Source organism: Antrostomus carolinensis, unplaced genomic scaffold, assembly GCF_000700745.2.
Source record: "Antrostomus carolinensis isolate BGI_N321 unplaced genomic scaffold, ASM70074v2 scaffold2653, whole genome shotgun sequence".
Taxonomy (NCBI): domain Eukaryota; kingdom Metazoa; phylum Chordata; class Aves; order Caprimulgiformes; family Caprimulgidae; genus Antrostomus; species Antrostomus carolinensis.
In genome coordinates, this window is record NW_010302974.1 from 57,663 (window position 1) to 70,528 (window position 12,866).

The 12,866-nt window shown below is 51.2% G+C and overlaps 1 protein-coding gene across 1 annotated transcript in view; it reads left to right on the forward strand.

The window, feature by feature from the left end:
- Positions 1 to 12,208, forward strand: part of DNAI1 (dynein axonemal intermediate chain 1) — a gene marked incomplete at its 5' end in the record, with an annotated part of 59,649 nt that extends 47,441 nt beyond the window's left edge. Inside the window, one exon of the mRNA XM_010163925.1 lies at positions 12,104 to 12,208. Within this exon, the coding sequence (XP_010162227.1) occupies positions 12,104 to 12,208 (105 nt within the window). The remainder of the gene's footprint in view (positions 1 to 12,103) is intronic.
- Positions 12,209 to 12,866: the final 658 nt, after the last annotated feature.

Consider the following 12,866-nt stretch of genomic DNA (forward strand, 5'->3'; position numbering starts at 1 on the left):
GCTCCTCCCTGGAAGTGTTGAAGGCCAGGTTGGATGAGGCTTTGAGCAACCTGGTCTAGTGGAAGGTGTCCCTGCTGATGGCAGGGGGGTTGGAACAGGATGATCTTTAAGGTCGCTTCCAACCTATACTATTCTATGATTCTATGACCCCTACTGAGACGATGATCTGACCACACTTGGGGGAACCTGCAGTCACAAGTGGTATCCAGATGTGGCAAGATCTCTGCCATCTCCACCAAGGAGATGCCTCCTCCAAGGGCCCTCCAGGACAAGCTGCTAGCTGCTTGCCTGGCAGCATTGCCCCAGCCATTTCCCTCTGTCCCATCTCCAGCAACACAGAGAGAGGAGTGAGGATCAGACTGTGTTTGCTGTTACATGGAGGCTTTCAGCTTCAGTGAGGGGACAGGCTTCTTACCACCGTGGCTCTCTTAATGTAGCAGATTTGTCCACTGTAGTGTTAGGCATGTGCATCAGTTTCAGTTAACCTCTGCTAACAGGATCCTGCTAGTCCTTAAATCTGGCAATCAGTTTTCAGGTAGCTGCTGCTGCCAGCTTGGCCACGGTACTGCTGAAGCTGTCAGCTGCTGGTTAACCTTGTTCCATCTTTAGTGCTGATGGGACTTGCTGAGCAATGGCGAGATTACCTTGGGAAGTGCTTACCTTCAGGACCTATTGACTTCTACATTGTTTTCTTCACAACCTGCCTTTGTTTTGCAATACTCTGTTGCAAAGAAGCTCCATTAGTTTCAGGAGCCAGCTGAGCAGATGGGTTTAACTGGTGTATGACACTGAAGTAATTACATTTTGGCACAACAGAGGCACAGCAGCAAACATGTAAAATTAATTCAGGTGCAACCTCCTGGTCAGTGGCTCAAAGCAAAGAGCAGTTTAGGGAGGCCACCCCTGGCCACACTGTGACTGTGCTGTTGGCAGCATGGACAGTCACTGGCAATATAACCCTCTGGTTTCCATAGATGATGTTGGATTGGCTTTTCCCATGACCAGTTCCTTCTTCAGATATGTATTAGCATCAGAGAGATTGATTACTGCTCGCATCTCTCTTCTGCTTCTGTTATAATTAAAACAGCAATATATGCATGAAGCAATTAAATTTTAATAATGCTTTTCTAAACAGGATGTCAAGGAGCTTACCACAAAGACTTGGGCTGGAGCCAGATCAGCATCTTAAGACCGGATTATCATTAAAATGGCTGCCTCCTGCCCGGACAGCTTACCCGAACACAGGCTCTAGATCTGCTGTTTAGTCAGGGTGCACCTCATATTTGTCTGCAAACAGGACCCAGGAGACCCCATATTCCTGGGTGGCAGGGCCAGAGTGAGACACGGGTAGGACAGGTCATGGGTGCATGTGGAATCTGTCTGCTGCTGGGACAGGAGGATCCCCAGCCCCAGCGCCATCCCCATCACTGTGTGCCAAGGAGCTGATATTCAAGTCTGTCTTGGGTTGCTTCCAACAGAGCAGTTGTTGATCAGGTCAGGGCAGATCTGCTCACTGCTGGAAGCATCTCCCAGAAGGAAGCAAGGTGCTCCAGAGGTGCAGGTTCCTCAGGGAACTCCCTGAGCTGTCTCTCAGCACATCACTGGCTTTCCCATGTGTTGTTTTATCCTCTGTGCTTCTGGCTGCTACGCAGTCCTTGGGCCTTGCATTTGCAGTTGGTCCAGTTTGAATGCTCTTCTTCTCTGTACAGCTCTTACTCAGATGCTTATGGACAGTCCAGTGCCATTGGGTCACTGTGAACGTGAATGGGGAGCATGTAACACAACCCCAGTGTCACTGCGGGCTGTGCAGGCTTGGAGAGGAGATGTCCCAACAGGCAGCAATGAGCATCCTCCACCAAGCAGCCTGTGCCACGTCTGTCTTCAGGACAGGTCAGACACCAGCAAAGCTACTAACCAGGAGCTCCCAGGGCAAAGGGGCACTGTGGTGGATTACAGCTGAGCCTTGTCTGTCTCTGGGGTGAGGGATTTCTCAGCTGCTGTAACAGAGCTGGATCCTGGGTAAGAGCAACATCTCTAGCTGCAGGATTTCCTGTGCTTGTCCTGCGTCCAGCTCCTTGCTGACCCCTTTTAAGCCCTGATTTGCATGCTGCAGCATAACTCCGTCGTAGCTGATGCGATTTAGCGTGACGTCCCACGTAGTCCAGACTAATAGCGTGTGCGGTTTCCAGACCTGGGTGTGTTTCTGTGGCATTTATCATTTGTCTGGCCGTTTCCTGTGCAGCAAGTGGAGAGAAGCTGTGCAAGTCATTTAACTTGTGGCAAATGGGAGACACAGACTGAAGTAAACAGGATGTACTTTGGTGAGGACAGAGGAAAAATAGGAGGAGATGGGAAAGGAGGTAGGAATAATCAACCAGGAAGGTGAACAGAGAAAAAAAAAAATCTCACTTGCTATCGGTGCCCTGCTGCAGCAGAGGCATTGTACTGAAGAGCATGGGCAAGAGAGGGGCGAGCAGCACACGTGAGCTGATCCTGCCATGCTGCTTAGCAGTTACCAGGCTTGACAGATGTGAGGAGCAGGAGAGCAGCAAGGACAACGTGGTGACTGGAAGCAGGGAGATGCAGAGAGATGTGCACCCCTAAAGAGATCCCAGGCTAGTGGGTGAGCAAGGAAGCACTCTGAGGTTATAAGACAGCAGCAAAAGGGTTAGGGAAAGGGTGTCAGTGTGTGTGAAAGGGATGTGATGGCAGCCATCACCAGGAGATGTGTTGGCAGTGCTGTCCCAGGGGGTTTTCAGAAGAAATGGCCATGCAGGTGGTGGGAGTAAGAGCGTGACAATCTACTGCCCCGGGCACGTTGTGCTGGGCACCCCAAGGACTGGGTCAAGTGCTGGACAAACATCTGTCAGAAGCAATTTAAAAGTAGCTGCTCCCACCATGGACCAGGGTGGACTAGTGGACTAACCTCTCCTAGCCCTGCTCCAGGTAACACTGTGATTTAAATGAAACCTACACACGAGAGCGTGTTGTCGAGATGACACAATTGTTCACACAGCTGAAATATCTGGTGCTATTTCTGGAGCGTCCCTGAGTTCAAGTGCAGTCATGGAAAGCAGGAGAGAGGGAGAGAGCATTGTGGCCTGACATTAAATTGCAGACTGAGCTATTTCAGTAAGCAGAACAGTATCAGTTGTAATATATCTTTCATGCCATTGGCATTTAATGTTATTAAATATGGGCATCTGTGAGTGAAAACATTTATTTTCATGTCTATTTATAGGAAAACTCAGTTTCCAGTGTACTTGTATGTATCCAGAGTGAAGTATATTAACATACTCTCACATTAGTAGCAAACAACAATATACTTCATATGCAAATATTTTTGAGTTATATAAAAAAATGGCATGACAAAAGCTTTAAAGAAAGCTCAGTGGTAAGAGAGAAACAGTAGCTGGACTTTATAAAGACAGTTTTAAAGGTGATTACAGGGAATATATATATTTTAACAGTGGTGGCCAGAGAAAGAGAGATTGGAAAAAAATCGCAACTTTTTAAAATACACTGTTTGTACACCTGCAAATGATCTTGCATGAGATGCTATGCTCTGTGAGATAACAGCAGTACCAATGTATTGCAGCTACTGCATGTTCTCATCTGGGTTGGGTTGCTTTTATTAAACTCTATCTGTAATAGCTTACTGAGCTGTCATGCAAAAACACTAAAGCTGAAGTAAGAGAAAAATAAGAGATGCTGAGCGATAAAGAGATGTTGCTGGGTGGCTGACAGCGCTACCTGCCAGATGGCATCAAGGGCTGAAGCTTAAGATTGGTGGGGTCCCTGTGCACCACAGGGCAGCTCCTTGATTTTGCCCCTTTGGATGGGTTTGATGTACATGCCCATGGGTGCTGTGTCTGCCTGAGCCTCTCACTGCAGGGCTGACAGCCCAAGTAAAGAGGTGCTGCAGATATGGCTTCTCGTGGTAGGCACAAGAGCTAGGGAAGCCTCGGCATTTTTAGGTTGCATTGAGGTTTGGTGTCTGCGTTTCACTAGAATTGCAGCAGTATTTGAAGTCATAGAATGGTTTGGATTGGAAGGGACCTTAAAGATCGTCCAGTTCCACCCCTCCTGCCATCAGCAGGGACATCTTCCACTAGATCAGGTTGCTCAAAGCCTCATCAAGCCTGGCCTTAAACACTTCCAGGGAGGGGGCATCCACAGCTTCTCTGGGCAACCTGTTCCAGTGTCTGACCACCCTCACAGTGAAGAATTTCTTCCTAATATCTAATCTAAACCTCCCCTCTTTCAGCTAACACCCATTTCCCCTTGTTTTGTCATTAACTGCCCTTATGAAAAGTCCTTTCCCAGCTTTCTTGTAGCCCCTTCAGGTACTGGGAGGCCGCTATAAGATCTCCACGGAGCCTTCTCTTTTTCCAGGCTGAACAGTCAAGCTAGAAGCCAAGGTATCACCTATCTAGTGGTTTGTATGGACAATCTCAACTAAACCCCACTTCTCAGTTCCTCCCCACTGCTTGGTTCTGAGAGAACCCACAGCGAAATCATTAGGCCCCCAACAGCCTTTCCAGCTGATGCCGTTATAACAGGCAGCACATGGGCTGTTTGGGTAACAGGGCTTCCCAGGGAGCGGTGCTAAGAGCTAATTAAAGTAATCCATCCCATCCGGAAGAGCCAGACGGCACTTCAGAAAGTCTGAACCAAGCCAGGCTGGATCCAGCGTTTGAGGACAGTGGAGGATGCTCTGTTTGTCCCCTGGGGAGGTGAAGGAAAAAGCATCCCATCCCTTTGTTCCTAGCCCAACGGTGGTTTGCACCACCAGGACCCCCTGGGCTGGAGGCAAAAGCTTTTGGGCTTTTTACTCCACTTCAGCCCTTTTATGAAGACTCTGCAGGTCAGGGAAGAGTAATTATCTTGTACACTGAGCAGGCAATGATTTTTCTCAGTGCTTAGCACTAAATCTGTGAACTGATATGACTGAAAATCTTTTCCATGCACCTTGTGAGGAATTTATCATCTCATCAAGCTGCTCTGTTCGAGGCGGCTGCTGTTGGCTTGTCTCAGTGACCGAGGGTAATGATGCCCAAAGGCGAAGCTGTTCTCCATCTCTCACACACACACACAATTGCTCATAGTTAGATTGTGGCCAAATTGTTTCCAGGGCTGGCAAAACCCAGTGTGACCTCCTGAAGGAGCGGAGAGCCTGTTGCTGATGCTTCCTAATCACAGCAACTGTCCAGGGAAGAGTTAAGGGTATTTGCTCATTTGGCCTGTTTCAAACCATGATGTCTTTTGATAACTTTAAAACTTATCCTTTACTTTAAAGATATTTTTTTTTGGTGGTACATGAACTGAGGATGTGACCACATCCCTGTTTTGAACCCATAAGTGTCAGATACAGGAAAGGCAGAGGTTGAACTTTTTTCAATGGTTTTGGTGGGTTTCTGCATCTGGTACTTGGATAAATTCAGAAGGAGTTAACAAGTCATTCTAATGCACAGTTCAGAGGAGCTGTGGTGACCACCACAGGCTCTGTCTGTGCTCAGCTTGGCCTTGCTCACTGAAATTTTCATGCATGGCTGCTACACGTGGTCTTCTTAACGGCTGGATTGAGATGGTTAAATTAGTGGCCTATCAGAAACATTGCTCATGGCTCTGGAATTAGCAAGAACAGGGAAAATACAGCATGGCTGGAAGCCAAATCACTTTGTTGGCAGCCCAAGCAGAAGATCCTGGTGCTAAGCTTTTCTCAGCCCTTAGGTAAGCCTGGTCTTGCCTGACCTGCACCCCACGGTGCCCACCAGCACCCTCCTCATGCTCCCCTGTGCCCAGGTTCGGTGAGACCAGGCAGGCTCTGCACTGCAGTCACTGTGAGATGGGCTATAAAGTTTAGCAGCCTCCCGTGCTCAGCCAGGGTATACAGCTGGATCAGGCCAGCTCACAAGTGCTTTCAGAGGGCACTCTCAATGCTTCATTAAATCCTGTTAGCACAACTTGCCACAACCTGTTTAAGAGGCTCACTGCTTAGTATTTCCTGAGCTCCTTGCTGAGGGTCAGTAGAGATCAGCACGAAAGCAAAAGCCAAACTCCTCCACAGCTTTTGCTGGAGGCTGCCAAAAAAACATGGGTAAGGGTTTGGCTTCCCTGTGTGCATGTCTTTTGCTTGGCCAAAGAACACTGCAAGGAGGGTGAGCAAGGGTGTGGGGTGATGGCTGTCCTCCCTTGTGGCTGTGGATGAAGGTTTGACCCTGCTATTAGCTCTCTGCTGCTGCAGAGCCTGTCCTTCCCATCAAATGATCTCTCCCCTCTCCCATGGATGTTTGCAAGCACGTGTGGTGTGTTGCAAGTAGGTATCCACCATTCAGGTACAGGTGATCCCTGCCCACATCCTCTGCATGTCACCCAATTCCTCTGGTTTATTCACAGTTATACTCCCAGCCCCTTTCCAGGTCTGATCCAATTTTATTGGCATCTCCTGCCTGTCAGATATCTCTGACCTTTGGTCCCACACCTTTACTGGCAGATGCATGCTGCTGAGCCACAAGCTGGTCCCAACACTGTATCTTTGCTGGCTCCAATGGCTTCACTGGGGACTTCCAGCAAGCAAGGGCAGGTGACCTGGGGCCACAAGGCCTGTCTGCTCTGCTAAGCTTTGGCATGGTCTGATGCAGGTGCTAGCAGAGATCTCTGAGTCAAATATGTGAGTTAGAGCAAGGAGAGGTGCTTGCCCTGAAAAGAAGAGGTTTCAGATGAAGCTGGAGGGATGAGCATCTTTGAGGCCAATGATCCTGTGCGGTTGCTGATGCCTGAACGCCCCAACCATCCCCTGGGCTTTTCTGCAAGCAGAACATTTCCTGCGTCATTTATTTCCAAACAGTAGCAAAATAAGCCTAAATCCTTATCTCCAGTCTGTCAGCTAATCCTTCCATGGGCCAGGAGCAATGCTGTCAAAGCAGGCTGTGACTGTGACTCAAGGCTCTCCATGGTTGATAAGCACGTTGCTGCTCTATGAAATGGGCTTCTTGAGAGCCCAAAAGTGGTCCTGGCACAGACATCATCCCCGGCTCAGCGTAACTCTCAGCTTTACCCACAATATAACAGCATCTGGTTGCAATAGGACCATGACAGGGTAGGTTTTGGAAGGCTTCAGGGCTGCAGGTTGTATCCCACACCTTTGTTGATGCATGTTTGGTTGCTGGCTCAGGCAGCCAGTGAGGAAAATTTTGCTGAGTTCATGAAGGAGTTTGGGTTTCCTTGTAACAGAGTGTTCCAGGGAAGTCTCTTCTTTGCTTTCATTCATTTAATTTTCTTGACCTATCGCTGGTATGTTTTCTAAGGGAAGAGCCCTTACTCTAGAGTTGTCTCCTTGACCTACCCCTAAGCAGAGCAGAAAGAACAAGAAAACATCTTCTCCAGAAGCAATTTACCTCTGAAGTCCTATCAGGCTGTATGCCCCTTCCCACCGAGGATAATAAGGGTAGGAGTTTTGGACAGCTTTGTTGATGGCTTCTTGGAGCTTCTCACTCACTTCAAAATCAGTCTGTAAAAGCTTGAACTCCTTTTGCGTGGGAAGCTGATGTCCTAGCTCACTGGGCTGGTTTGTAACATGGCCAGATCCTGTCCCAGCACAGCTGTGCCCAGAAATCCCATCCTGACAGGAATGGCAGGGACTGGGACACTCTGTCATGACAGCAGCAGGGTAGAGCCAGGCCTATTCCCCTTGGCCAGGACTCAGCAAGGGGAAGGGTCCTCTCTGCTCCCGGGGAAATTCTGGGGACTTTCCTGTCTATGTTCATGCCAGCATGGCTGACTTCCTTGCTACTTTAAAACATAAACATGTTTTGCTTTGTTTAATCAAAACCCTACAGCAGATGTTTTATGATTATTCCACCAATGGGAAAAAAAAAAGGATGCTGCAAAGCACCAGCATCAAGGCTTTTATGGGAGAGTTTTATTAACTCAGCGGTTTACTGTTCAGCAAGGGAATGAAGGCATCAGCCAAGACACAGGGAATCCAGTTTAAATGACTCCCATATCCTGGATGTAGAGTTCAGTATGTGTCAGTGTGGGAAGATCTGGGGCTAGGGCTCCCAGGGCAATGGATCTGGGGTCTTCAAATAGCCAGTCCTCATCCTGGTCCGTGTCCTTCCCTGCCCTCACCCCTGGAGCTCCACCTCAGTCATTTTACACCCCATGCTTCCAGTGTCAGTTCTCACCTTTGTGACTGAGAGGACCATCAAGGGTCCTGCAGCAGTTGTGTCCCCTCTGCCAATAAGGCCAGGAGCCCCAGGCCTCGGTTTCCCTGCCTGGAGAGCCAGAGCACAGCCTGGGGATAAGGCAAAGGGAGTGTGAGGGCAGTGGGGGACTTGGCCATGAACACATCAGCATGGGGACACGTAGGAGGTCTGTTCTGTTCCACAGCTCACCTCTCAGAGGTCATGCCCTTTCAACAGGGCAGAGACCATCCCCTTGCAAAGCCTTTTCTGCCCCTGACATGAGCTTTCTTGATGCATCCCTCATCACCATTTCAGCCAACAGCATTTTGCTCTTCTACTGGGAACTGCTGATGATAAAATCAATGAAAACACTGCTGTGAGCAGCTCCGGTATCCGTTCAATGAGCTCCTCGGGGGCAGACCTCCCATGTAAGCTCAGCTCTGCATCTGTCAGCTCTGTGGGGTGGATGCTCTGCCCCGGCTCCCTCTCAGCTCGTGATGAGCCCCATGGATGTGGTGTAAGCAGGGATGCAGGCAGAGGACAGGCTCAGCTACATGCCGGGTGGCAAAGCCCCTTTCCACAGCTGGCCATGGCATGTGACGGGAGGGAGAGCCTGTTGGCAGCTGTGCACGGAGGTGATGCTTCCCTTCATCACGTGTGCTCTGGGAAATTCCAGCAGCTCTGCTCCAAGAAGGGCTGTTCCTCAGAGGCCTGACACAGGCAAAGCCCCTGGATTTGTAGGAAGCTGCTGCGTGCATCCAGGCGGATGCCGTGGTGGTGCTGTCAGACAGCCTGCAGTGGCACAGCCAGCTCACATACACAGCCGCCCCGGGAAAAGCAGATGGAGGAATAAAGGGAAACTTTCCATTCCAGTGCCCCCAAAAGGACATTGTAATTTTCCTTCCCTGTGTCATCTTGCTTGCCTGGTTATGTGGCGTTAAATTGGGGCTCTGGTTCGGTTACGGCTCATTACAGGCTTGCGTGTGGCTTTGTTGCAGCTTGCTCAGAAGCACCAAAGGAGCTGAGACTGTGAAAGTCAAGGTTTTAGGGACAGCTCAGCAACTAGGAACTGAGCCTTGCCTGTGGCTGGTGACTTCAGCAAGGCTCAGACACAGTTCCCATCGACCTGGTGTTACTACCTGGAGGGCATCAGTTAGGGACCGTCCCTGAACCCTGCCAGTGGGGATAATGAAGGGCTTGGAAGGGAATTAAGTTGGTGGGAGATGGCTTCATCATCTCCTTTTCCTGACTGAGCAAAGCAGTTGCCCCTTTAGCCTGTCCCAATGACCTGTGTATGGTGCTGCATGTGACACAGGGTGCCAAAGGGAGTGTTTTGAACATCATCAGATAGCAAAGCAGCTTTTCCACAGAAATAGCGAAGTCCCGAAATACCCCGAGCAGCTGTGTTTATCCCAACGCTCTCACTCAGAGAGATGCTCGGCTGTGACGTGGGCTGTTAGTACAAACATCGCTCCTAATGCCCGGACCAGAGCCACAAAGGGCGTTGCTCACTAAGCAGTGTTAATAAAAACCAGCTCCATTCCGGCATGCAATCGATGGACTTGGTAAATAAAAACAACCCTGGCTTATCCCAGCACTTGAGCAAGGAGCAGGGCTGTCTTCTTGGAAGCAGAGGGGTTTCAAAATGTCCCCATTCCCCTACCCAGGGCAGCTTTCATCCCAGCTGTGCCTTCTGGCAGCCAAGGAAGCCTCTGCTCTGTCAGGGTTGTGCTGGGCTGGGACAAGGGAGCAGCCCAGGGATCCTCTGGGGACCTATTTCCCAGCAGTCAGCGCCTTCAGCGATGACCACATTCGTTGGAGACACATAGCAAGATCCCTGCAGCCCTACCGCTTTCTCTTTGCTGTGCCCCAGCGTTTCTTTCCAGCACTGAAGGAAAGGTGCGTGTTTGTAATTGCTGCACCCAGGGCCATTAGAGGAGCTGATTCAGCGGGAGGACAATTGATTTTTCCTAAGCAGGGAGAGAAGAAAGCAAGTGGCCTCCTTGCTCAGATGCTGTGCGCTGCTCCCTTGGCCTCCCAAGAGCATCCCCATGGAGTGGCCATGCTTTGGGGATGCCAGGAGCCAGCACAGCAGCTTTCCTTGGGCTGTCTCCAAGCCTGGTTTGTGATGTTCCCACTTGCTGTGCCACTGTGTTGGGGACCTGCTGCCGCCTCTCCTGAGCCTGCCTGTCAGACTGGGTACCAGCCCTCTTGCTCGCCTGTGCTTGGCATCTGCTTTCTGAGGTACCCAGAGCCATGCTGGGCACAGAGGAGCTTCACAGCCTCAGAGCAGGGATCCACCCCCAGTTCCAGAGGCAAAGCAAGAGCTAGCAGGCTGGTAAAGGGGAAGGCTGTGAGCAGAAGGCAGCACTGAGTGACAGGATGCAGCAACTAGGTGGATGCTGCTTTGGAGGAGCCCTGCAAGGTAGAATGCTGAGCTGCAGGAGGGCTTGGTGGGCTGAATGCAGGTTGGAAAAGTCCTCTGCTGCATTTGCGTGTGCCATGATATGTATCTGGAGAGCCCAAACCTGATTATCACTTTCCCAAAGCCCCAGAGCTCCAACGAGAGCAATGCACTGATGCTGCAGCCCATAGCAGGGAGGACACACTCTACCTGAAGCACTGAGTGGCACTGGTACCCTTAGCAGGGACATATCTCCCACCAGACCTGGAAGCTCCTGCTGCTCCCAAGCAAGTGAGGACTGAACCAGACAGGCTTATTTCCCTTGTGCTACGTGATTTCTCCCAAGATGCTGGCAGTCTGCTGTAGCACTGGGGAGCGAGGCCCTGGGAGGGTTGGGATGGGTGCTCTGGGGCTTGGGGAAGGGCTTAAACTCCCTGCTCATGCTGGGGCATGTGTTGAGGTTCACACAACAGTGTGCAATGAGGCACAGGGACATGCTGTGCCATGGGAGGTTTGGGGTGTGCCCAGGGGCAAGAGACCCACAGGGACAAGCTAACAGCCCACCTGGGGTTCCCTTATCCCCCAGGGTTGGGGGCTCTCAGCACCCACCTGCCCTCCTGGGGAAACACATTTGGGTGCAAAAGGGCCAATGCCTGCTCCTGTGGCTCCCTCTCCCCAGGAGCATGGAATGGGTATGGGGGGACTATTTTGGGGAGGTTTTTGACATCCACATCACTGCAACTCCCCTAGGAATTGTGCATTTTGGGGCTGTTCAGCCTGGAGAAAAGAAGGCTCCAGGGAGACCTTATTGAGGACTTTGAATACTTAAAGGGGGGGCTATAAGAAGGATGGGAACAAACTTTTTAGCAGGGCCTGTAGTGAAAAGACTTGGGGAAATGGTTTTAAACTGAAAGATAGTAGACTTAGACTAGGTATCAGGAAGAAATTTTTTACAATGAAGGTGGTGAGACACTGGCACAGGTTGCCCAGAGAGGTGGAAGAAGCCCCATCCCAGGAAACACTCAAGGTCAGGTTGGATGGGGCTCTGAGCAACCTGATGTAGTTGAAGATGTCTCTGCTCACTGCTGGGAGATTGGACCAGATCACCTTTAAAGGTCCTTCCGAGACAAACTGTTCCATGATTCTATGACTGGCACCTCCCTGGGGTCTGGGGGGAGAACCTGGGGGTTTAGAGCACGGTCCAGTCCCATGGGGCTCAGAAGGGCTGTGAGAAGAGGGGCAAAAGAGGGTTTGTGTCATGGCAGATCAGCAGATACACTCCCATCCCCACCCAAACCCTTCCTTACTGCCCTGCCCTAGCCCATGGAGGCTTTTACACATCTCATGGCCCCTTGGACTTCAAACACAGGGACAGGCAAGTGCATCCCACTCTGGATCTGCTCCCACCAAGGGCTGCAATCTGGGACACAGCAGTCCAGCATCCCTCTCTACACCAGACCCCTCCCCATGCCCGCAGTCCTCCCTGCTCACAGGTTTGCTCTCTTTACAGGCGAAGAAAGGCCAGGAGGTTAAGAAGGGCCCCGAGGTGGAAATTGCAAAGTTGGACAACTTGCTTAACCTGGTGAGAGAGCCGGAGAGCAAGGCAGGGAAGTGAGGCAGGGCGGGAACGATGGCTCTGCCGGGGGCTGGTGGCCAAACAAACCCAGCTTTGATGGGTGGCTGCTTGGCATGCAAGCCACGGGCCCGTTCCGCCCGCTCTTTGCATAGCGGGAACACTTTGCCTCCATGCCCGGACAAATAAACAGGCTGGGAGAACCACAGCGTGCAGTCATCTCTGGGGTCAGGCAGACCTCACTGTGCTCGGTCCCCCAGAGCCACACAGCCCTCAGCTCTTCCCCATCCTTGGCTGAGCTTGCAGCCGGTGAGAGCCCGTGGAGAGCAGGTGAAGGTTGGTCCCACCAGCCCTAGGGAAACCTCAGGGCTGCAGCTCAATGGCAGCCAGTCGAGAGACTGAGCTGCAGCCCCACAGCAATTTGTGGGGTCAGCTGTGCACAGCCTCCTGGACTTCGGGGTGGTGACCTAAGCCAGAGGGTGTCTGGGGACCTGGCCTGGCTCCCCACGGTCGTGGGAGAGGGACATGCCATCACTGCAAATAGGGTATCACAGCAGCTGCTGGCCACTAGCTTTGGGATGCTCACAGCTCTGCTCTCCCCAGGGGAGCTGAGTGGGGCTCAGCCACCTCTGTCCAGCCAGAAGCAGCAGGAACAGCTGGGCACTGGGGTTGGCAGAGCCTTCCCACCACTCTGGAGCTT